This window comes from Vulpes lagopus, chromosome 9 (genome assembly GCF_018345385.1).
Source record: "Vulpes lagopus strain Blue_001 chromosome 9, ASM1834538v1, whole genome shotgun sequence".
NCBI classification, from domain to species: domain Eukaryota; kingdom Metazoa; phylum Chordata; class Mammalia; order Carnivora; family Canidae; genus Vulpes; species Vulpes lagopus.
The window spans coordinates 63351808-63374278 of NC_054832.1; the positions used below are offsets into that span (position 1 = coordinate 63351808).

The 22471-nt window shown below is 37.6% G+C and overlaps 1 protein-coding gene across 1 annotated transcript in view; it reads left to right on the forward strand.

The window, feature by feature from the left end:
• The window catches only part of CPA6 (carboxypeptidase A6), a 325374-nt gene that overhangs the window by 223054 nt on the left and 79849 nt on the right, over positions 1–22471 (forward strand). Inside the window, exons 3-6 of the mRNA XM_041768850.1 lie at positions 9618–9742; positions 16419–16533; positions 18515–18616; positions 21090–21194. Coding sequence (XP_041624784.1) covers positions 9618–9742; positions 16419–16533; positions 18515–18616; positions 21090–21194 — 447 coding nt within the window. The remainder of the gene's footprint in view (positions 1–9617; positions 9743–16418; positions 16534–18514; positions 18617–21089; positions 21195–22471) is intronic.

Here is a 22471-nt window from a genome sequence, read left to right on the forward strand (position 1 = left end):
ACATGTGCACTATTGGTGGAAATGCATATTGGTATAGCCATTATGGAAAGCAGTGTGGAGGTTCATTAAAATTAAAAATAGAACTACTATATGATCCAGCAACCCCACTTCTTGGATATATATCCAAAGAAAGTGAAAACATGATCTCAGAAAGATACCTGCACTCTCATATTACAGCATTATTTATAATAGTCAAGATGTAGAAACAACCTAAGTGTCTGTCAATCGATGAATGGATCAAAAAATGTACTCTGTGTGTGTGTGTGTATATACATACACACACAATGGCATATTATTTAATCATGGGAAAAAAAGGAAATCTTGACATTTATGACATGTCTGGACCTTGAAGGTATTATGCTAAGTGAAATAAGTCAGATGGGGAAAGGCAAACACCATAAGATTTCACTTATATGTGGAATCTTAAACGCTAAAGGAACAGAGTAGCATGGTGGTTGTCAGGGACTTAGTGGTGGAGGAAGTTGTGAGATGTTGGTCAAAGGGTACAAATTTCTAGTTATAAGATAAATTTGGGGTATGTAATGTAACATTTTGGTTATTGTTAAAAATACTACATTATATGAAACATTCCTAAGAAACTAGATCTTAAATGTTCTTACCACAACAACAAAGAAATGGTAATTAAATGACATAATGGAGTGTATCAAAGCACTTATATTTGATAAGTGTATCAAGTCAACATGTTGTATACTTTAAAGTTATACAATGTTATACATCTCAATAAAGCTGGGGAGGAAAGCTGACCCAAAGACAGGCATACAAGGGTGGGACTTGTCAAGGAACTTGACCCAGGACTTCACCCAAGGATTAGTTCATTGTGTACCCCTAAATGACACTATGAACTTTAGTTATGTCAGCTCCATTACATAGGAATTGGTTAAAAGAACTACTTCTTTACTTTCAGTCCTCCAAATAAACCATGAGCATGATTTTGTATAGTGCTATCAAATAAAAAACAAATTCAGAGTTAGGGAAGGATAAACTTTATTCAAAAGAGTTATTGCAAATGCAGGAAAAAAGACTACTGCAGTGGGGTAAACATGTCAACCGTAACATGCACAAATCTCAAAAGTCAGAAAGAAAAGGGTTTTTCTTTCAAGAGGAACAGTGAACAAGGCTAGCAAGAACCAGGTATGGGGAAGTGGGCTGAAAGGGACTTGATCAGAGGATGTTTCACTATAAGGTCAGTTGATGCTCAGGAAGGACTGTTACAGAGGGGCTATAGCCAGTGAGAGTGGATAAAAGTTCAGGGCCCTGGTGGAAAGAGAGAAGCTTAATTGTTGAAGTAACAGGCATGTTGTTTCGGAGTGATTAATGGGGACAAACCATTCAGCTAATTATTTATGAGACAAAGAATGGGAATCTGAGGGTCTATGCCAGAGCTTGTCATAGGTAAACAAAAAGGGAATCTGTGAGTCTTTTCGAAGTTTTATGGAATCGTTCATTAGAGTAAGCCATTTAAAAATACAAAGGGGCAGTGGGGTCACTGTTTGCCAGGGTCATAGGGCTCAGGTAAACTTCAACATAGCTGTTCCATTATTTTTATTTATTTATTTATTTTTTTAGTTCTTCCATTCTTGATACAAACCACCTTCATATGGAAGTCTCCGAATGATGCCTTTTAAGTCCCCCTTCCTCTTCTCCTCACCTTTTCCAGGCTAACTCCTACTCCTCATTCAGTATTATGCATAAACAACGCCTCCTAGGAAAGTTTTCTCAAACTACCTTCCAGATGTAAATAAACAGTCTTAGTGTGTCTTCCCTTTATAGACTGAGCATGTAATGTCTGCTTAGTCCTTGAAGGCCAAGGTATGTCTTACTCATCATTGTATCCTGAGAATATAGCTTGATGGCTGAAACACTGTAGATGCCTCAGTAAAGAACGAATGGATGTGGGGTACTTACAGCTGAGTTTTCGAAATCAGTCTATTCTCATAAACAACAGAGAGACAGAACAATCTCCAGATCCTCTGGGTTGTTCAAAGGATGATTATCTGTCACTTGATCACCTGGCCTCTACTTTAAGGATTCCTCACTGGTCTTTTTATCAGCTGGCAATTAATGTGGAAGCAAATAATTATTTTATCATTTTCCAACTCCTTTGGAAAAATGCTTTCAGTAAAGGGGTTGAAAAAATTAGAATTTTTTTAAAAAATTGAATAGTTATCTTACCTTATATATTATTTTCATTACTGATCTAATAAGGCAATAAAACTGATCACTGAAAGATGATATTAGTGCAGAATTGTTGAGAGGGCTTTTTTATAACTCTGAGAGTAAGAAGGAAAATATGAATGAACTTGAAAGAGATTTTCCTAGGAAAATGTAAACTTTTATACTCAGAAAAGCACAGTGAGTCTGGCAGAATTATAGAGTATAAGGGAAAATCAGAACTAATGTTCTTCAAGTGCTTTATTCCTAATTAGGAAAATTAAGTCTCTGAAATGTGACATAGCAAACTTTACAAAGAACCAGAATGAAGCTATTTCTTTTACTTCCTATTAATTTTCTCACTGAGCCAAAGATGAGGTTTGATTTTTTTGTGATACATAATAGAATTCTTGTGCAAAACAAACTCTGAAGTGAATTTTCACTGTGTGCTAAACTCCAGAAAATATCCCAAAAAAAATTTAGTATAAATGCGTTAACATACTGTTTAGTACACCAAATGAAATACTTCTGAATGTAGCAATCAAATATTATGAAAAAATCGTCTATGTTAAAACCATAAATCATCAATAGAAAATGGAAGGAAATCTCTATTACTTGATGGGAGGCAGCCCACGGGCTCTTATCTTCAAATGTCTTTATTAATGGATATTCAAGTGATGCATCAGATGATCTCTGATTATTTTTATCCATTCTACAAAGCCAGGCTAAAAATGCTAACTCAATTCTTAAGAATAGAATTATTTTAAGCTAGCAAAATATAATGAAATAATATTGCCCTGATCCAATAACTTTCCTGAGTGGTGGCTAAATTCTCAGTCTCAAGTGGAGCAGTTAGAAACCTTTCCTTAGTATTTTTAAGTCTTCAAGTGTTCACTTAGAGAGCAGGAATTAAGTAGTATCAACTCTTTTATATGAAAAAGGTGGTGCTATGCAGGTACTACCGAAAGATGCAGGTGCCAAAGTCAGATGTCATTGAGTTCCTAATTCTCCTTGGTAGACCATCACAAGTCTACATCCTTCATTCTGTAGCCCCAATGGCCCTAGTACTCAAATCACTTCCAAGCCATTCTGGCCTGATAATGCAGAGAGTTCCTATCTCTCATTGGACATACCATTAGTTATCCCATGACCTTAGTAAAATAGTGATTTTCCTGAGATGAAGAAAACCAGCTCTGGCAGCCAGGAGCCAGCCCAGCACTAACAGCTAGACCTTGGTTTTCTCCTATTAGACCACTTTACAGAGTACCAACACCAGACAAGACCATTCTGTGTTCTTCTTAAAATAAGATAAAAATGAGACCCCTGTGATCCTGTCTAAACACAGACAAAAAAAAAAAAAAATATATATATATATATATATATATACACACACCCATACATTTATTGTCCAAATCAGAAAAATGACAAAACCTCCACCTTGTTTGGCTGATATGACTATTGTTTCTTTATCAATTATAGCTCTAATTGTTTCTTTCACCTTGCAAATAAAATTATCAAGATATCCAATGGTGGAATTCCCCTCATTATAGCATTCAACCCAAATAAAAATCCCAGTTCCTTTAGCCCCACACAAAATCACCTAACACAAACCCAAATCCCATAAGTTCTTTCTAACACCATCTTTCTGAGATTACCGCTTGTTGAAACAAATAAATCTTTTTTGACTACCCATATATTCCAAGAATCTTTGACTGATGGGCTTCAATAATCCTTTCAAATTGGTGAATGAGGGATCCCTGGGTGGCGCAGCGGTTTGGCGCCTGCCTTTGGCCCAGGGCGCGATCCTGGAGACTCGGGATCGAATCCCACGTCAGGTTCCCCCTCTGCCTGTGTTGTGTCTCTGCCACTCTCTCTCACTGTGTGCCTATCATAAATAAATAAAATAAAATTTAAAAAAAATTGGTGAATGTACCAATTAATAGTCCAGGGAAATGTTAGAAATCATTTTCTTTTTTTTACAACGTGTGTACTTTATTGAATAAATGAGACTTATTATCCAATTATGACAATCAGCATTCAGCCTTGAAGAGAATCAGAGAGAAAACTTGAACATCAAAACAGAGCTTCACCAGGCATTCCCACCTTTACCTAATGTCATAGGAATAATGCTTTTATGATGACTAGTATTTGTCCTAGTAGTATTAATTTCTAATATAATGAAATTTACAAGCAATGCTTTCATTTGGATTTACTTTATCCCGCTGTTGGGCCTCCACTAATTTTTATGTTTATTTTAATCCCTAATTAGTTAATATATTTTCATCTTTCTATAATAGTGAAACAATAAGAGTTGCCTAAATTCCTTGAGACTTTGTTGTATTTATTGGGCCTGTGCTTTAAGGAAGTGATAACTTAGCATTTTGTAAGGGAGAGAGACTGAAGCTAGTTAAAATGAATCCCCAAATTTTAACAATCTACCACTGCCTTTGGTTTACAGGAGATCCCTAGCTAAGTTTCCCTTCTAGCAGCCCCCTGGTATCTGAAATGTTAATGAGTCCTAAGAAGTAGAACAAGGACAAATAATAACCACAAAATACAAGCATTTCCTTATGTTGCTGAAGTGGACACTCTAAAATTTAAAGACTTGTGAGTTGGGGCACCTGGGTGGCTCAGTTGGTTAAGAGTCTGTCTTCAGCTCAAGTCATGATCCCAGTCCTGGGGTCGAGTCCACACTGGGCTCCCTACTCAGCAAGGAGTCTTCTTCTTCCTCTCCTTCTGTTCCTTTCCCTATTCATGCTCGCGCTCTCTCTCTCTCTCTCTCTCTCTCTCTCCCTCCCTCCCCCCTCTCAAATAAATAAAATCTTTTTAAAAAATAAAACTTGAGAGTTGAGAATGAGATGAGTAGACAAAATTTAGGTGGCAGACGCCCAACCGGCATCCTGACAAACCGCCACCCAGGCATTCTGACAAAGATCTTAAGATTCAAAAAGGTTGAATGAATTCAGACCAAAAAGACAATTGTTAGGGTAAATAAGAGAGGGTGCTTTTCTGTGCAGTAAGATCTCTGTTATGTGACATGTAAGTGCTTAACACTTTTCCAAACCAAATGTAAGAGTAAATATAGAGTAAGACTCTCCTCTCTCATGCTTCCGTGTTACCTCAAGCAGCTGGGAAGCAGGCCATCTGTTCCCAAGCTGGAGAAACACCAGATCTTCCCAATATCCACATGTAGGACTCCTCTGAAACTGCTAGGGGACACTGACTACACCTTCACTGATACCTGAACCAGCCATGGTTCAGATGGCTGATATGTAATCAGCCATGGACCTAAACGACAGGTAGATGCTTCATGAAGGCTGGATTAGGCCAATAAATAAACAGCACAAGGGCCAGAAGAGCCATAAAATTCATGCCAGACTAAAATATATTTTTTAATCGCAAAGACATTATTTTTGAATTTTGAATTATTTATCATTTAATGAATGACCTCTGTTCACCAGGTAGTTTTTTCTTTTTAAGATTTTATTTATTTATTCATGAGAGACACAGAGAGAGAGAAACATAGGCAGAGGGAGAAGCAGACTCCCTGTGGTAAGCCCGATGCGCAACTCGATCCCAGGGCCCCAGGATCACAACCTGAGCCAAACGCAGACACGCAACCACTGAGCCAACCCGGTGCCCCACACCAGGTGCTGTTTAAAGTATTTTATAGATATTAGTTTAAATCTAACAAATATATAAAATGTATTTATAACTCCATTTTATAAGTGAGGAAAACAAGCATAGAGAACTAAAGTAAGTTGCCCAGAGTCACACAGCTATTAAGCAGCATGACTGGGATTCAAACTCATCCTGTCTTGAGTTACAAAATTTATGCTCTTAATGACTGCATTTTCTATAGTCTCTATAATCCCATAACAATAACAACCAGGAAGTGTAACTATCATCTTCATTTTACACTTGAAGAAAGTCCCAAAGAGATTAAGGGACTTGCCCTATATCACACAGATGCTAACTGTGGAGAGCCTGAATTTAATCATGGGAAGTCAGACTCTAGAGTCCAGGGAATTAACCAGTAGGCTACAGTGGCTTCAAATCCAGTTGTTTGCCTTTGCATTAGGAAACATTCCAGCCTTGTTCATATTTTTGGTTTATTTATTGGTTCTTCTCCTCCTTAAAGCCATCTGTAGGTTTTAATGTCTCAATAAGGGAATAATCTCATTATAGTCGTCATTTTACTCAGAAACACTCAAAGTAGAACTTTATCTTTACTGCTTCCAGATTTTCTTTTTATATGCTTTTCAAAAAGAAAGAAACAATAAATATTTTTTGAGATTCCACTATGTGCCAGACTTTCTGCTGTGTGTTTTACTTCTATTTTTCCAACTTATCCTACAGAAAAGTATGTGGATAGGTTTTTTAACTATCTTAAAAGTACAAATGAGGAATTTGAAGCTCAGAAATGTTAAAACCTCCCCCCAAAGTCACACAGCCAGTATTACCAGAGCTAGCATCCCAGCTCAGGGCCTTCAGATTCAAAAGTCCATACTCTTGATCATATACTAAATTATTTTCACTCTTCTTTTTTTCTTCTTTTTTAAGTAGGCTTCACTGCCACCATGGAGCCCAATGTGGGTCTTGAACTCACAACCCTGAGATCAAAACATAAGCCAAAATCAAGAGTCAGACACTTAACCAACTGAGCCATCTAGGGACCCCTCATTACCTCTACCTCCTAAGTAGATCTGGCTCTATGTGACTAGTAATCATATGAGGAAAAGAGAACATGGAAACAACCACTAGATTCCAAGGCCAGAACTTTTCGCAAAGGAGCATCCTTTCCCTGGAATATCAGATGGCTGTTTACAGCAAAGACTTGCAATAGTTGGCATACAATCTGAGACCATCCTGACAAGGTTACTGATCCTTTGTTATCTTTATAAAGTGTTACCCAGCTTTGCCTTTCAAAGACAGTTTATCATTTTATCCAGATGTGATCAGGCCCTAAGGAAATGATGGCAACCTGCCCAGAGTGGGCTGATTTAAGCTTTGAAATACCTGCATATTAATTTATAAGGCAAATAATCCCTGATAGGAAAGACCAGAGTATGAGACCTGCCAACTAGACCTCGTCAAACACTAAGTCAGGAAGTTGGAAGCTGCTTGTTTTCTCAGAAGACCCAAAAGACACTTACTCAGTGAGTAAATATGGAAATTGGAGTTAGGCACATGCTGTGTCACCATTTTGGAGCAGTTCATCTGTGGAAAATTGCCTTTGCCTCTATAAATCTGAGTTTTCTCATTCTTTAAATGTATCTATCATTAACTCCTACCTCAAGGCATTATTTAAAAGATCAGAAATACCTATAAAGTAGGACACTTTACAAATCTCACATGAGTATTACTGTCCCCTATATCTTGATATAGGCGTGTACCTGCCCCCCAGACTAAAACGCCCATGTCATGTATCCAAGCACTTTTCCCCAAAATTTTACTGGAGAAAAGCTGATAGTACATTTTAACTAACTTTCCTAATATCAAACCAGAATACAATTCCTGATTTTGCAAACCATTTTTGTTAATTTCCTTTAGACCAATTGCTTTCTCACAAAGCAGGTCAGAAAGGCTTCCTAAGAAGCCCTCTGCAGGTCAGTCAGGCTGTGGGATATGTCACTTGGAACCTCCCTGCAGGGAAGCTACTATCTTCTAGAGGATGAGGATTCGTTTTTAGCATACACTCTAGAAAATGACACATCAACTAATTTCCAGAGTGGCTCTTCATATTATTTTCAGTTCTTACGGTTCTCTACCTTCCAAATGCAGCACTATTTCCTCATCTTTACTGGCATTAAGGGATGGCAGCAAACCTTAATATCAAAAAACTGTCTCTATAATGGGTTTAAAGGCAGGTTTCAAAGATGATTAAAGGATCAGAAAATCTAACGTATAGAGAAAAGTGAAAGATACCAACGTACTTTACTAACAAAGGCAAGAAACCAGTCATTCCTTACTGGAAAATGGAATAAGAAAAAATGAAGCTGTGCTGCAGCATAAGGGATCAAGAAAAATGTCTGCAATCTTCTTAAATGTGAATATGAGTTACATTAGGATGTTGTGAACTCTCCTGTTTTGGAGACTTAAAAGATGTGGTTTGGATACATCTACTGGGGACAGGTTTGTTCAGTCCTAGATGTATCCTTGCCCAAGGGCTGACAGATGGATCAAATGACCTCTCAGCATCCCTTCCAGCCCCACACTTCTGTTTTTCTATGATTGTTGGACTAGCATGTTAGCTGAGTCAGATTTGCTCTTGCAACTTAGTGGAGTGCTTAAAAAAATACAGGCAGACTCTTTGTCCCCAAAGCAAATGCCTCTCTACCCTGTTCAAGATTAATTTATACCACTAGAGGTATAGTTCCTTGAGTCACAAAGTATTTTTGGCCTTCTATAGTTCCCAACAGAATGCAGACACGGACATCTAAGTGAAGATAAAGTAACTAAATCTTTTCAGATCAGAAACCAAGGCCCTGTAACAGACTAAGGCTGGAAATGCAGGAAGAAAGAGTCCCAAACACAGAGAAATGTCTGTAAAAGCAAACTATGCCTAATCAAAAATTGTAGCTCTAGGCTTGTGCAGAAGTTAAGGCTCTCTTGCCTTCTAGCTAAGTTCAGTGATGAACATGGAACACTAGACAAGGCCCTGGGAACACCACAGTAAGCCCAACAGACATGGCTCCTGCTTTCCTGCAAAACACTGAACGTGGGGTGAATATAGAGTGAGTATTACATGGGGCCTACACGCATGCAACAGTGAGCTGCTGATGTGCACAAGGCACCATTCTGGGCACTTGGAATGAGGTGGTAACTAAATGGAGCTTACATTCTGATAAGATGTAATTACATAATGAAAAAAGCATGAGTTGCTCTAAGAACTCTGACAAGGAGACTGCCCTAGTGGAAAAGTCTGACCTGAGAAAGGGATGTTTCTATTGCCATGTGAAGGCTGGGTAGGAATTGATAAAAGGCGTGCTTGTGTTGGGGGAAATGAGGAAGTACCTGGAGAGTATTCCATTAAAAGTTCCATTTAAATGTTGCCAAGCTACCACAGGTCAGTTGTGTAGTAAAATAAAAGGTAATTTATGTCCTTCTTTCTCTTATTCAAGTATTTGTGTAATAATTTTTAAGAATATCAAAGTCACACAAAACTATTTTTATTTAGTTTTTACCTTGTGGCTTTAATGTATACTGGTCTTTAAACTGTTACTTGTAAATTATGATCAAATTCTATTATGGATACGATCTAATTTGGAGACCTAATTCAAAAATCAAATAAGAGTTTTACTCTGATGATGAAAGCATTGAATCTGGATCCAAAATGTGTTTGGTGTTTTTGAATATAAACAAGGTGACATGTTTCACATTGTGACATGGATCTTTCCCCACCTGCACTGAATATGAATTATAGGTTGGTTCCTGCACTACAGGTGGACCTGTGGCAGCCCAGCAGTATCTCCTATGTATCAAAAGGAGCAGTTACTGATGTCCATATTCTCCAAAATGGTTCCCAAGCCCTGTTAGCATTCTTACAGGAAGCCAACATCCAGTACAAGTAAGCATTCTTTTTCACTTGCTTAATTAATTTGTACTAAACTGAATTGAATGAGAACTGTATTCAGGTTATTTGTTGAGTGCCTACAATAGCATTTCAGGTACTATTTTTCAAACTGCAAAAACAGACATGAATGTACTGCATGCAGTAATATGCTTCTTTGATGAGCTTATTAGTGTAATGGGGGAGGGGAAAGGAACCACACTGGCATATCGTTTTACCATTACCACTAGGTGATCAGTGTATACACAGAAGGTCTTCTCTGTGTGAGGAGAGGAGAGCAGCCTAGCAATGCCTAGAAAGTGAATAGGAATGCAGGGGTAGATAAAGCTCTCTGCAGGAGCAATGACCACTAAGTAGAGGATGATCCTCAGGACTTGCAGGCAGAGGGCACAGTGCAAGCAAAGGGAAGAAGCCTTATAATATATGTTCTGGAACTGAAGTGGTTCAGTGTTATTAGTGTACAAACATGGAGAGTAAAAATAAAATATGCTGAGGAGGTTGAGGGAAGACCAGGTTGTGGAAATCTGATACACAGGGCTAGGAATTCAGATTATCTAGTGTGTGGTGCCACATACTTGGAGGATGTAAGCAAGGGAGCCAGGTGTAACTGGGATGGAGTGGCAATGGGAGACTACAATAATAGTCCATGTAAGAATTTATGAGGCCTTGAGTCAGGACCAGAATAGTGGGATGAGGAGAACATTAAAAAAAAAAAGAAAAAAAACAGCTAAGGGGCATCTGGGTGACTCAGGTAGTTAAGTATCTTCCTTCAGCTCAGGACATGATCCCTGGGATCAAGCCCCACCTCAGGCTCCCCGCTTAGTGGGGAGCCTGCTTCTCCCTCTTCTTCTGTCCCCCACCCTGCTTATGCTCTCTTGCTGGCTCTCAAGTAAACAAATAAAATCTTAAAAAAAAAAAAAAAAACTTTAAAAAGTAGTTGATAGGCAAACCACCTCAACCCTGCACTTGCTTAGATGTAGTGAAAGAGGAAGAAGTCAGTGACAGCCCCAAATCTAACCTGGGTGATTGAGTAAATAAATTCAAATAGATTTGAATATCTTGAGGTATTTGGTTTGGGTTTTTGTGTTCTTCTTAAGGAATAGTTAAGTAGTAAGAATGGAGCAAATGGAAGATAGTCAAAGAAGAAATGACTTTTAAGAGGGAGAACATGAGTAGTGCCAAGTGGTGCAGTAATGTCCAGCAAGAAGAGGACTGACCAGTTTCCTTAGGATTTGTCAGTGGAAATTGTGTTGGTAACTCTCCTGGTAGGAATGAGGAATTAGATTATCAGGAGCAGAAAACATAGACAAAAGTGGATAGGAGGTGAGAACATGGAGAAGCAGAGCAAACTACTGCTCTTAGAAATTAAAATAAGGAGAGAGGCAGAGAATGGAGACAAGGAGATGTAGCATCAATGACTGCTTGAAATTTGGGATTTTAGGGGATAAGGGGCAATTTTGGTATATCTGTAGGCTAAGGGATGGGTCCACTAAGGAAGGAGATGTTGATGGTACAGAATAGAATGCACCAGTGGAGGAATAGATTTGAGCACTAGGGAAGGATACCTTATCCAGTAAGACTGAAGAAGTAAATGCAAGTCTCATTAAGATTATAAAGAGCATAGTCAACAACTTGAAAGAGATCATAATCATAACTAATGGCTAAATTTTCTACATGGAATAGGAAGAAAAAAATATCTCCTGAAGGGGAAGAAACAAGGGCTGAAGAGTGTTACCAAGAGAAAAACTGGAATAAGAACCAATAAAATTGGTTGTTGAAAAGAAGGGAGATAGTAGTACTCATACAGAGTTGAGGTTTTGTTGGATTAGGACCACAGAAAGGTCAGGATGGCAAGGAAGTTGAAGTTCTTAGTGGGATACTGGTTGAAATATTCACCTCTGGTGTCGAATCTGGATAGGAAAGGAGAGGAGTCAGGAGGAATAATGGAGTCAAATGAAAGAATCAAGAAGAGTATAACAATCTTTATATTGAAAGCAGATTTAGCATGACTGAGGGCAACAAGGAAATGGAAGAAAACTTTGACCAAGTGTAGGCTAAGATCAAGAGTCCTGGCATAGAACATTTATGACTGGTGACAAGATTCAGGAAGTAGTCATGGAAGATTTGGCTAACGTGGAGTGTAAATCACTGAGACTGATGTGATTGAGAATGGATGGGCTAAATCACCAGAGAATCAATACAACAGGGTTTTTTTTTATAAAGATTTTATTTATTCATGAGAGAGACAGAAGGAGAGGCAGAGACACAGGCAGAGGGAGGAGAAGCAGGCTTCATACAGGAAGCCCAGTGTGGGACTCGATCCCAGGAATCCAGGATCAGGCCCTGAGTCAAAGGCAGACTCTCAAGGCATGCCACTCAGGTGTCCCCAGTACAGCAGTTTTGAATCTCCTTGGCTGATGGCAAGATTAGAGATAAAGAGACAGAATGTGCTCCTGGGATGGGAGTATCAGAAACTATCCAGAAATAGTAAGGAAAGAAACAAGGAATAACATGATGCCAAAGGCAGGATGAGCTTTTTCTGGAAGGAGATTGATGTGGAAGGAGAAATGGGGGTTCAGGGGAACGCTGACCTGCTTCCCTTCTGGTCCCATGATAGATGGAGTGGCATGAGAGAAAGCCACAAAAGAATCTGTCCATGAGAGAGTCCAATTTCTGTTAGGGCAAGAATATGAGAAGGGAGTGTTCTCTGAAGAGATGAGAATGTAGGAAGTGTGTTTACAGTAAAAGCAGGATCCTAGCAGGCACAAGGGAAGAGGAAGTGGTGGAGAGATAAAGAGTCAGTGCAGGATCTGGAGGGAGAAGTGCATTGTAGTGTATTAATGGGGAGGAGGAATGACATACCTTTTATTTGGAAACCTACAATTTCAGGGCTGAGAGGCATGATCCTAAGTGACTAACCTCAATTACTCCAACTTTTTAGCAAACGGTTGTACTGTTAAAACTGGCAGGAAGATCCCTGATGATGTCCGGTAAGGTCTGGGATGGGCTCATGGCTCTGTGAGTCGATGGTAAAAGCCTTAGTCTCCATGGAAGGCTGAGCCACAGGGTGCAAAGCAGCAGTGACATTCCTTCCTAGTCCACGCAAATACTTCCCTGCCAGAAAGAGAATTACAGCCTTATTAAGGTGCTGAGATGCTTCTCTGCAGAAAGGTATTTTATCTGTGCTTCTAGAACAGAGTAGAGTCACAGCTGTGCATAAAACTATTGTTCATATTGAACACATTTTAGTCGTCACTATAACTTTGAAGGTGTGCTTTGATTCTCTGAATGCCTGGAAGGAAGGAGCCTGGTAATTATATCTATAGGTGCTCAGCAACAGCTCACATGCTTCATTAATTACAATTCAGTAGAAGGAAATATACCAGTTATTTTAACAAGTCTCTATTTCCTGCCATTAAATATAGGTCATGTGGAACTGATATAGAATAAAATATCATACTTTATGTCACAGAGAATGGAATCTAAAAAAATGAGTGTTTTAAATCAGTTGTCTCTTCATGGAAGACAATCATTTAGAATTATTCATTTTGTTGATCCCAAGATAATAACACACAAGAGTCAATTAAATTCCACAGGGCAGTAGGTAGAGATCATTTTAATTGACTTTTATTATTGTAGCCTGGGGTATTTTCAAAAGATTATCATTAACTCTGGACAACTATACAAAATATATAGCTGTAGTCATCTTTAAGGCAGACATAATGTGACCCCGTGTGTCTGGCCCCTGGGTAATCAGCCCCTCTCAATGGCATGACAGATGAGATGACTCATTCTGTCATAAAAAATTCAATCATTTTATAGATTAAATACCTGTAAAAATTGGCAGTGGAATTTCACATTTTGAGCTCCCTCACCCACCCCAGAAGCTTTGGGGAGGCAATTTTATACTGAGCATTGACATCACTTGGAAAGTTCTCAATAGCTCTAATCACGATCCTAGGAGTATATGCAACTAGGGTAGGAATAATCATCAGCTGTAAAGGACTAAGAAAATACAACAGTTACAAATGCCATTTTGGGCTCCTTCTCATCAATCTGCTGATGTTGACTACTTGACAAGGAAAATGGGGCTAGAATTGCCATAACACAATTATTTTAATTTTCAGACTGGTCTTTTAGGGCCTATATTAAGATACAGTCTAGTTATTGAACAGAGACCTGTATTAGTTTGCTAGGGCTGTCATAACAAATACCACAGATTGGCTGGCTTAAAAAGCAAAAATTTATTGTCTCATAATTCTGGAGGCTAGAAGACTGAAATCAAGCCCTTTTGAGGGCTGCGAGGGAAGGCCTCTCTCCTTGGTTTGTAGACTGTCATCTTTGCCTTTTCATATATTCCTTCTATGTGTTTCTTTGTGTCCTAATTTCCCCCTTTTAAAAAATTGTGGTAAAATATACACAGCATAAAATTCACCATTTTAAATATGCATTTATAAACATTTTAAATAACCGTTTATTTAACCAATTTAAATAAATGACATTAAGTACATGCACATTGTGCAACCATCAGCATCATGAACCTCTAGAACTTTTTCATCTTCCCAAACTGAGTTTCCTCTTTTTATAAGGGGACACCAGTTATACTGGATCAGGGTTCATCTTGGTGGCCTCAGTTTAATTACATCTGCAACAATCCTATTTCCAAACAAGGTCACATTCTGAGGTGCTAGAGGTTAGGACTTCAATATATGAATTGGGGGAGAGGAAGACACAATTCAACCCATAACAGATCCCCAAACACAATGATTTAGATTAAATAGAATTTACTTCTCCCTCATGCAATGAATGGTCTAGAGGTCCAGAATCTGTTGCTGTGCTACTCCAGCCACCACTGTTGTTACCATAACTGCCTCTCAAACTGTAAAGCAACCCTGATTGCCTCTAAACAGTCACGTCTCCGTAATTTCGACATGGCCACAGCAACAGTAGGAGATAGCCTCTGCCTCATTCTTAACTTCCCATTTTACCAGCATTCACAAATATATACCCAGAATCAAGGCTGCAAGAGAGTCAAGGAAAGAAGTTTCAGTTTCCCAGCCCCTGGAGTATAAGGAAGTCCATAGGGAGAGTAGGTGGTTGACCATATCTAGCACAGACACTCAAGAGGAAAAATGAAAAAAGGGTCAGCCAAATTCTACTATTCTCTTCATTGTATTTAATATGGAACCTCCGAGGACTGATACCAGGAGTTTCCTGATTTAATTAACCAAAATTACTGGCTTCCAGATTGTTAGCCTAAATTTGATCCTGACAGTATGTTAAAATAACTTGGTAAACTTTTAAAAAGGACTGATACCTATTCACAGATATTCTTGTCTATGTAGTGACCAATGTAGCATATTTTTTTTAAGTCTGTTTATTTAATTTTAAGTAAACTCCACACACAACATGGGGCTTCAGCTCACGAGATCAAGAATGGTGCAGTCTTTCAACTAAGCCAATCAGGTATCCAAGTGTGGCATATTTTTTTTTTAAGTTCACAGGTGACTTTAAAGCAATGCAGCTTAAGAATCACTGTCCTGGATATATGTGCAAATACTCAGGAATTCAAAAACAAGCTCAATTTAGGGCACTTGGAGACTTTAAAAGATGACTTTTATTCATCAAAGGAGCTAATATCCAACTAGAATGATTCCATACAACCTCAAACTGAAAAACTTTATAATTTTCCTACTTTGGTGAAAACACTAGCAAACTTGACTAGAAAATATTAAGCTAAGTCTTTAGGGGGCAATTCTCCATTAGAATTATTTTGACAATTCTCTAAATTCATGATGTTATTGGTAATATGTTAAGTTGTTTATTTGTTGAAAATGATAAATGATAAAGAATCTAATCAATTAAGAGGGATAGTTTTTTGTACTGAGCCTCCTGGGAAAATATTGCCTTTCTAAAGGGAACAATAGCTGCCAAACAGATGTGTCTGCCTCAGAGCTTCATAACTTTCTGGTGATAAATGTGAGGAATTGTTCTTCCTTGAGGGGAAACAAGTTGCACTTGTTTATATTTAGAAGGTCTGTCCACTTTGGAAATAATGTAAAAGCGATATACCACAGCTCAATTTTGTAAACATTTAAACATTTTTTTTAAATCTTTGAAAACGTTTATTTTTGTGTTGTCTTGTTTTGGTGTTCATAATGTCACATCAGACTTAAAGTATAAAGACTAGAATTCAGGTTCACATTCCAAGTTCAAATTCTGGCTCTGTACTCGCTAGCAGAATGATATTGGCAAGCTCTTAACCCTTTTGAGGCTCATTTTCCCTGTTTGTAAAATGGAAGTAAAAAAATCTACCCCATAGGGTTATTAACTAAACTCGTGTACATAAAATACATAGCATGGTTCCTGAGTAGATAATAAATGTAAATGCTCATACCCATTATTCAGTTCTTATAGCTGTTCAATCCATGGTAGTAGTAGTATTTGAGAACATCCGCAAATAATTTTACATTTTATATTCATTATCCAATTTAACAGTTCCTATTTCCAAAAAGAGAACACTTTTCCAACATTTGGTATTTTTTGAAATATCAATATTTGCTATCCTCTTTTTCATAGATGCATAATTTTCTTTTCAAGTTGTCTGATTTTTATATAATCTCCAATTTTATGTAATCTTCAATTTTTATCATGTCTATCATTTCAAATCCAGGATCCTCATAGAAGATCTTCAGAACACACTGGAAAAGGCAAGCAGTTTGCGAACCCAGAGAAATCGAAGATACCTCTCTGGATATAATTATGAAGTTTATCACTCTTTAGAAGAAGTATGTAATCAGAGGAGCTTTCATTGTTTTGTTTTGGTTTTAATAAATGCGTCATTATCATTTACGTCTAATGGTTGGGAGAAAAGAGTAAAGACAGAGGCAGGGGCCATATGGAGAATGCATAAAGCTCTTATATTCCCCCAGACACCTTAGTTCTTTAACTCTTCCATTAAGCCTTTATAAGTAGCAAAATAATTTGAATTTCATTTGCTTTGCCCAACCCACTCCTAAAAAGGACTTGGAAAGTGCATTGGAAAAGTGAGGTAATGTTGCCATAATTGCAGTTGCAAAAAACCTTAGCTAAAAAGACTTGGAAGGTAGATCTAGTGAGAGTTTGAGGGCAATGATTTGGATAAGAGGTGGAGTGAATGTTGATTCTTGCCCCACAGCCTCTGCACAAGTTGAAACCTCTCAAAGACCAAGAATCATTTGTGGAGACTAAGAGCCTTTTAACATGTTGTTATTTATTCTTCTGATTATTTTATTCTACAACAACCTCATTCCTACCACCACATCCTTTACTGGTCACCTGGACATTAGCTAGTTACTCTTGGAATCTCAGCTCAAGCGGAAAAAAAAAAAAAAAAAAAAAAAAGGCTGTTTCTACTCTCACAGATGGGAATAGAACTCTCCACCTCCAACCCCAGCATATTGCATGCACCCACAGCACATGGATATGATATCTATCATAGTTTTCATGTATGTAATTGTAGGATTATTTAATTAATGCCTTTCTCTCCTCATAATCTACAATGTTCCATGAGGACAGGCCATTTTTTTCTTGTTCACTGCTATATCCCCAGTGGCAAGGCAAATAGAGACCTCCAAATAGGTAGTTGATGACTGAATGAATAAGTACATACATTTTCCATGCCTCCCCTGAATTGAGCAAAGGAGTATCAGGCATAGTAATAATGAGATTCTGTTATATTCTTAGGAGAATATTTGGTTCTCTTGATAATAACTTTTTTCAAAATTATTTTCATATATTTCATGTTCCAACATATGTTTTAGAAGTTTGAAATTAGAAGCAATGGGAAGGTTTTAGATAGCTTGGCACATGAGAGTACTATAAAATGCACTAGAAAAAATTAAATTAGAAAAAATTTAAATATATCTATATAGATATGTACATACATATACATGAATACATATACACACATAAGATATATATACACATATATACATATATATGCTGCTCATTAGATTAAGAATAGAAAAGAAAGAATGAGTACTTCTCAAAATCTATTTTTTTAGCACAGACTCTCTCGCACATCATGGAATAGAGGAACACTTTTGTGTGACTTCCTTACTCCTCGTGAGCCTTTTAAGTCAGAAATGTCATCCATATTTCTAAGTGCCTTATTCATCTATCTCAAAAATAACTTCTCCTGATGACAGATAAATGTGTATGACTGGATCAATGCAAATCTCTCACTGTTATTGGGGAAATTATTCAGAGTATGCCCTCTGATGTGTGGCTTGAATAACCTTTAAATGCAGAAGACAATGCCTTTTTCTTAGTATCTTCTGTTTAGTTGTTTAGTGGCAAATTACAAGATGTGGGACTTTAACAAACCCTTTCAAGTAATTTGAATGGTTTCCATGAAGCTGATTTATTTCTTTTCCTCTTAAATGTTTGGGGGGAAATAATTTTTATTTTCAAAACAAACCCAGAAAACATTGATTAATTTTCTATAAAGCTCTGCCTTCAAAAAACTAATGATTAAAAAGTAGTGGAATGTATGCATTAAAAAGGGAATAATATAAAGACATGAAGCTACTATTTGTGAAGACTGTCAATAAAATATAACTTTAAGTATCTCAAGGAAATTTTTTAAAAAACTAATTTTTGTTCAGTTTTATAGTCATGCTTGCTCTTTGAGCTCTGAGACCTATTGTTGCCATTTGTTACCTTTTGTTCTCTGAAAGCTCCATAATTGGGAAAGTCTGACATGGTTTGTTATTTATTTGCTTTTAGATTCAAAACTGGATGCATCATCTAAATAAAACTCATTCAGGCCTCATTCACATGTTCTCTATTGGACGATCATATGAGGGAAGGCCTCTTTTTGTTTTAAAGGTAAAAACATTATTAACAAGATATTTAGTAAACATTTTTTCAAGTTTGACTTACAGGGAAAAGAAATGAAATGATCTTTCACAGAATCTCTAATTTATCTGATAATTTAAGAAAAAAATTCCCATAGATTTTTGGGCCATATTTAATTTTTGCCATTGAGTGTTCAAGAGAATGCTGTTTCTAACATACTCAAAGTGATTTATGCATTTAAAAATAAAGACCTTCAAAATTATTTGTGAGCTGGTGCTACTTAAGGTAAACCAATGCAAAACTACACAAATATCTAAGAAGAGATGCATCCTTTCCAGCCATTGGCCCTGCATTCTCTTCTAGATACTGACCCAGGGCTCTCTATCCCTTCTCAGCCAATAAAGATTTCCCTATATCACTTCTTTACCTCCTATTCAGACCTTGACTCACTGGCCTTTGCCCACACAGCTCCTCTAAAACTTCTCTTGCCCAGACCAACAATGACTCCTGGTTGGTTCTCCTATTGTCTTTCTGACTAAACCCTCCAGTCTCATTCATTTCCTCTTCTCTCCCTGCCCTTCCTATGGGTTCTGGTCTTCCCAAGACTTTGTGCTCAGACTCTATGCTCTCCCTCTCTAGAAGGACACATCCACCCCATGGTCTCAACAGTCATTCCAGACTTTTCTATTTAGTTGGGGCCTACTCTCTGGAGCTTTACATTCATATTATCATTGTCTACTTGAACTTCTCATCTCAATTTTCACAAAAGCACCTCAGACTTATAATGGCACCACTGTGATTGCAGTCAAGAAACATGAGCGTCATTCTGTATCTCCTTAATTTTTACCACTTCCTTTAAATCTACCACCAAGAACTGACAATTATTTCCTCTAAATATCTTTTGAATCTGCTCCAATTCCTTCTCTTGTCTTCCATGCTGTTGCCCTAACTAATCTCTGGATCTCTTCTCCATGGACTATTGCAATAAAGGTCTCATCACACTGTCAGTGTGAACTTGTGCTCATGCCTCTTTCTTTCTCACATATATACTCCTTTCCCATGAAATACAGGATGAAGCCTTATCTCTTTTATCTAAGATCCAGGGATTTCACATATTCTCTTTCTCAGTGCCCAGCTTCATCTGCCATTTCTTCCTCATCCCCCAAAAGCAGTTCTTCAAAGACAGTGTTCCCAGATTCTCTTCCAAGCTTGAAATGCCTTCTTCCAACTTGTCTGCTGGCCAAGCTTCAAGTTTTACCCAAGTACTCAAGGTTCCACCCCTGAAAAGCTTTCTTTTATTCCCTGGGAAAATTAGACTTAACACTCCATGTTCCCTAAGCAACTTACGCATGTTCACCTCATAATGACTGATTGCTCCCATATCTGCCCTCCTGACTAGCATATAAACTCCTTGACTTTTCATCTTTGAATCTCCAGTACCAAGCACAATGTCCAAAAAGAATTTCTTGAAGTATTAGTGAAGTAATGAATGAAAACAAGGTCCCCTATGAATAAAATGTTAATAGCTACCTCTTTGTTACTGAGTTAGAAACCACATTTATGTAATATTGATATAATAAGATTATTTTTAAAAATCTGTCACCCGACTCTACAATTTGTTTTGCTTTTCCACTTGGTGTTGTAATAAAGTTTGACATTGTCCACCTATAAAACAGAATTATTGCTGGGGTACCTGGGTGGCTCAATTGGTTAAGTATCTGCCTTCAGCTCAGGTCATGATTCCAGGGTCCTGGGATCCCCTGCATTAGGCTCGCTGCTCAGTGGAGTGTCTGCTTGTCCCTCTCCCTCTGCCCTTACCCCTGCTCATGTTTGTTCTCTCTCAAATAATTGAAATCTTTTATAAAAAATTTTAAATTAAAAAATACTAATTAAGAAATATTTCTTTGGATTATGAATCTTATTCTCTTGGAGGAGGGGTTGGGAGAAAGGGGAATTTAACATTTTACTTAACAATCACATATTATATTAAAGGAGAAGCAAACTTGGGGCACCTGAATAGCTCAGCCAGTTTAGTGTCTGGCTCCTGAACTCAGCTTAGGTCATGATCTCAAGGTCATGAGATCAAGCCCACATCACACTCTGCACTCAGTGTGGAGTCTGCTTGGGATTCTCTCTCTTCCTCTCTCCTGCCTTTCTTCCTGCTCACACATGCATCCTCCCTCCCTCCTTCCCTCCCTCCCTCCATAAATAAATAAATAAATAAATAAATAAAATCTTTTTTTAAAAGAAGAAGTAAATCTATTTAATGAATTTCCTTTTTTGTCTATTTTCCAGTTATTTGTTTTGTAATTAAGGCAATAACTTATTTCTGCATAAACAGGCCTGGATTTCTGAAATAGATAGGAAATCCATCTTCTTTGTGGGTTATCTAATGAATCAAACTATAGTGAAGGACTACACTGAAATCTTATTAAATTATGCTAATCAGTGAAATCTAAAAGTAAAAGCCTGAGTTGGTTACTCTGAATACTCTTGTTTTCAGCTGGGCAGAAGATCACGGACTTACAAAAGAGCTGTCTGGATAGACTGTGGTATTCACGCAAGAGAATGGATTGGTCCTGCCTTTTGTCAGTGGTTTGTAAAAGAAGTAAGTTAAACCCTTTATACAAGGTCCATTTTCAGCTAACTGAAGCTTCCCATGTGTTTTTATTCTGCTCAAGGAGCAGAACTGGAAACTTGAAGCCAGCAATACCTGATTGAATGATAACACCTTGATTTTGGTGGGTTACTTTCATGTTTCTGAAGACCTCTCATAACCCTGGCTCAGTTTATCCTCAACTCTGCCGTTGGAGGTTGAAGTTACCAACCCTCATTAGTGAGAAAGAATCAGAGTTTCAGAGCATTTATGAATTTGTGGACAAATTAGGAACCAACCAAGTAGCTGTTATATGGTAAAAGGCTAAACATCTCACTTATGATGCTCCAGAGCAGTTTCTCATACAATATCTAATTTAGAAAATTCTATATCACTTATCACAATGATTTCACATATAACAATAAAAGGATGAGCAGGTAATTGCCTTTTGCTTTCCTGCTATCTGTAATATAATATCAAAGACCCTTCACATCTGTAGATTTTGCATTCTCAGTTTTATTCAGTAACTCTAATGGTTGAAGATTCATAGTGATTTCTTATCAGAGCCTTCATTTAAATCATAAGTCCTCTGAGGCTAATATGTCAAATGGGTCCCTATTCCAAGCATTGGCCAACCTCACAAACCAACCTCTTAATGTTTTGCTATTTTTCTACTCATCATCCAGAATGCAATGATTTTTATGATTATTCTTAAACTTATTACTATTTTTGAAGACTATTACAATTTTTTTTCTTTTAAAAGGAAATCAACAACTAGTTCTGGTAATGAAAGTGAAGAAGTCTAAGTAAATGAAGGTTCTAAGCCAGAAAATAACCCTACAAACTTCCTTAGTCCTATTTATAAGGAACCATTAAGAATACAAAAGATCTTTAAATACTTTAAACACAAAATCTAAAAAGAAATTAACTCTAGTTGCACCTGGGTGACACTCGGTTGAGCATCTGACTCTTGGTTTCAGCTCAGGTCATGATCTCAGGGTCCTGGAATGGAGCCCTGTGTCAGGCTCTGAGCTCTGTATGGAGTCTGCTTGTCTCTCTCTCCCTTCCCCTCTACCCCTCCCCCTGCTCGTGCATGCACTCCCTTTTTCTAAAATAAAATCTTTTTTAAAAATTAACTCTATTAAAAAAAATAACTCTATTACCTTGTGTTAAATATCCACTGTTACACATACAACTTATGATCTGCTATGTTAAGTTTCAAAAGGAAAAGGAGGGAAAATGGCTAGGAATAGAACATCTATTGCTTATAAACTGTGGTCCTATGTGTT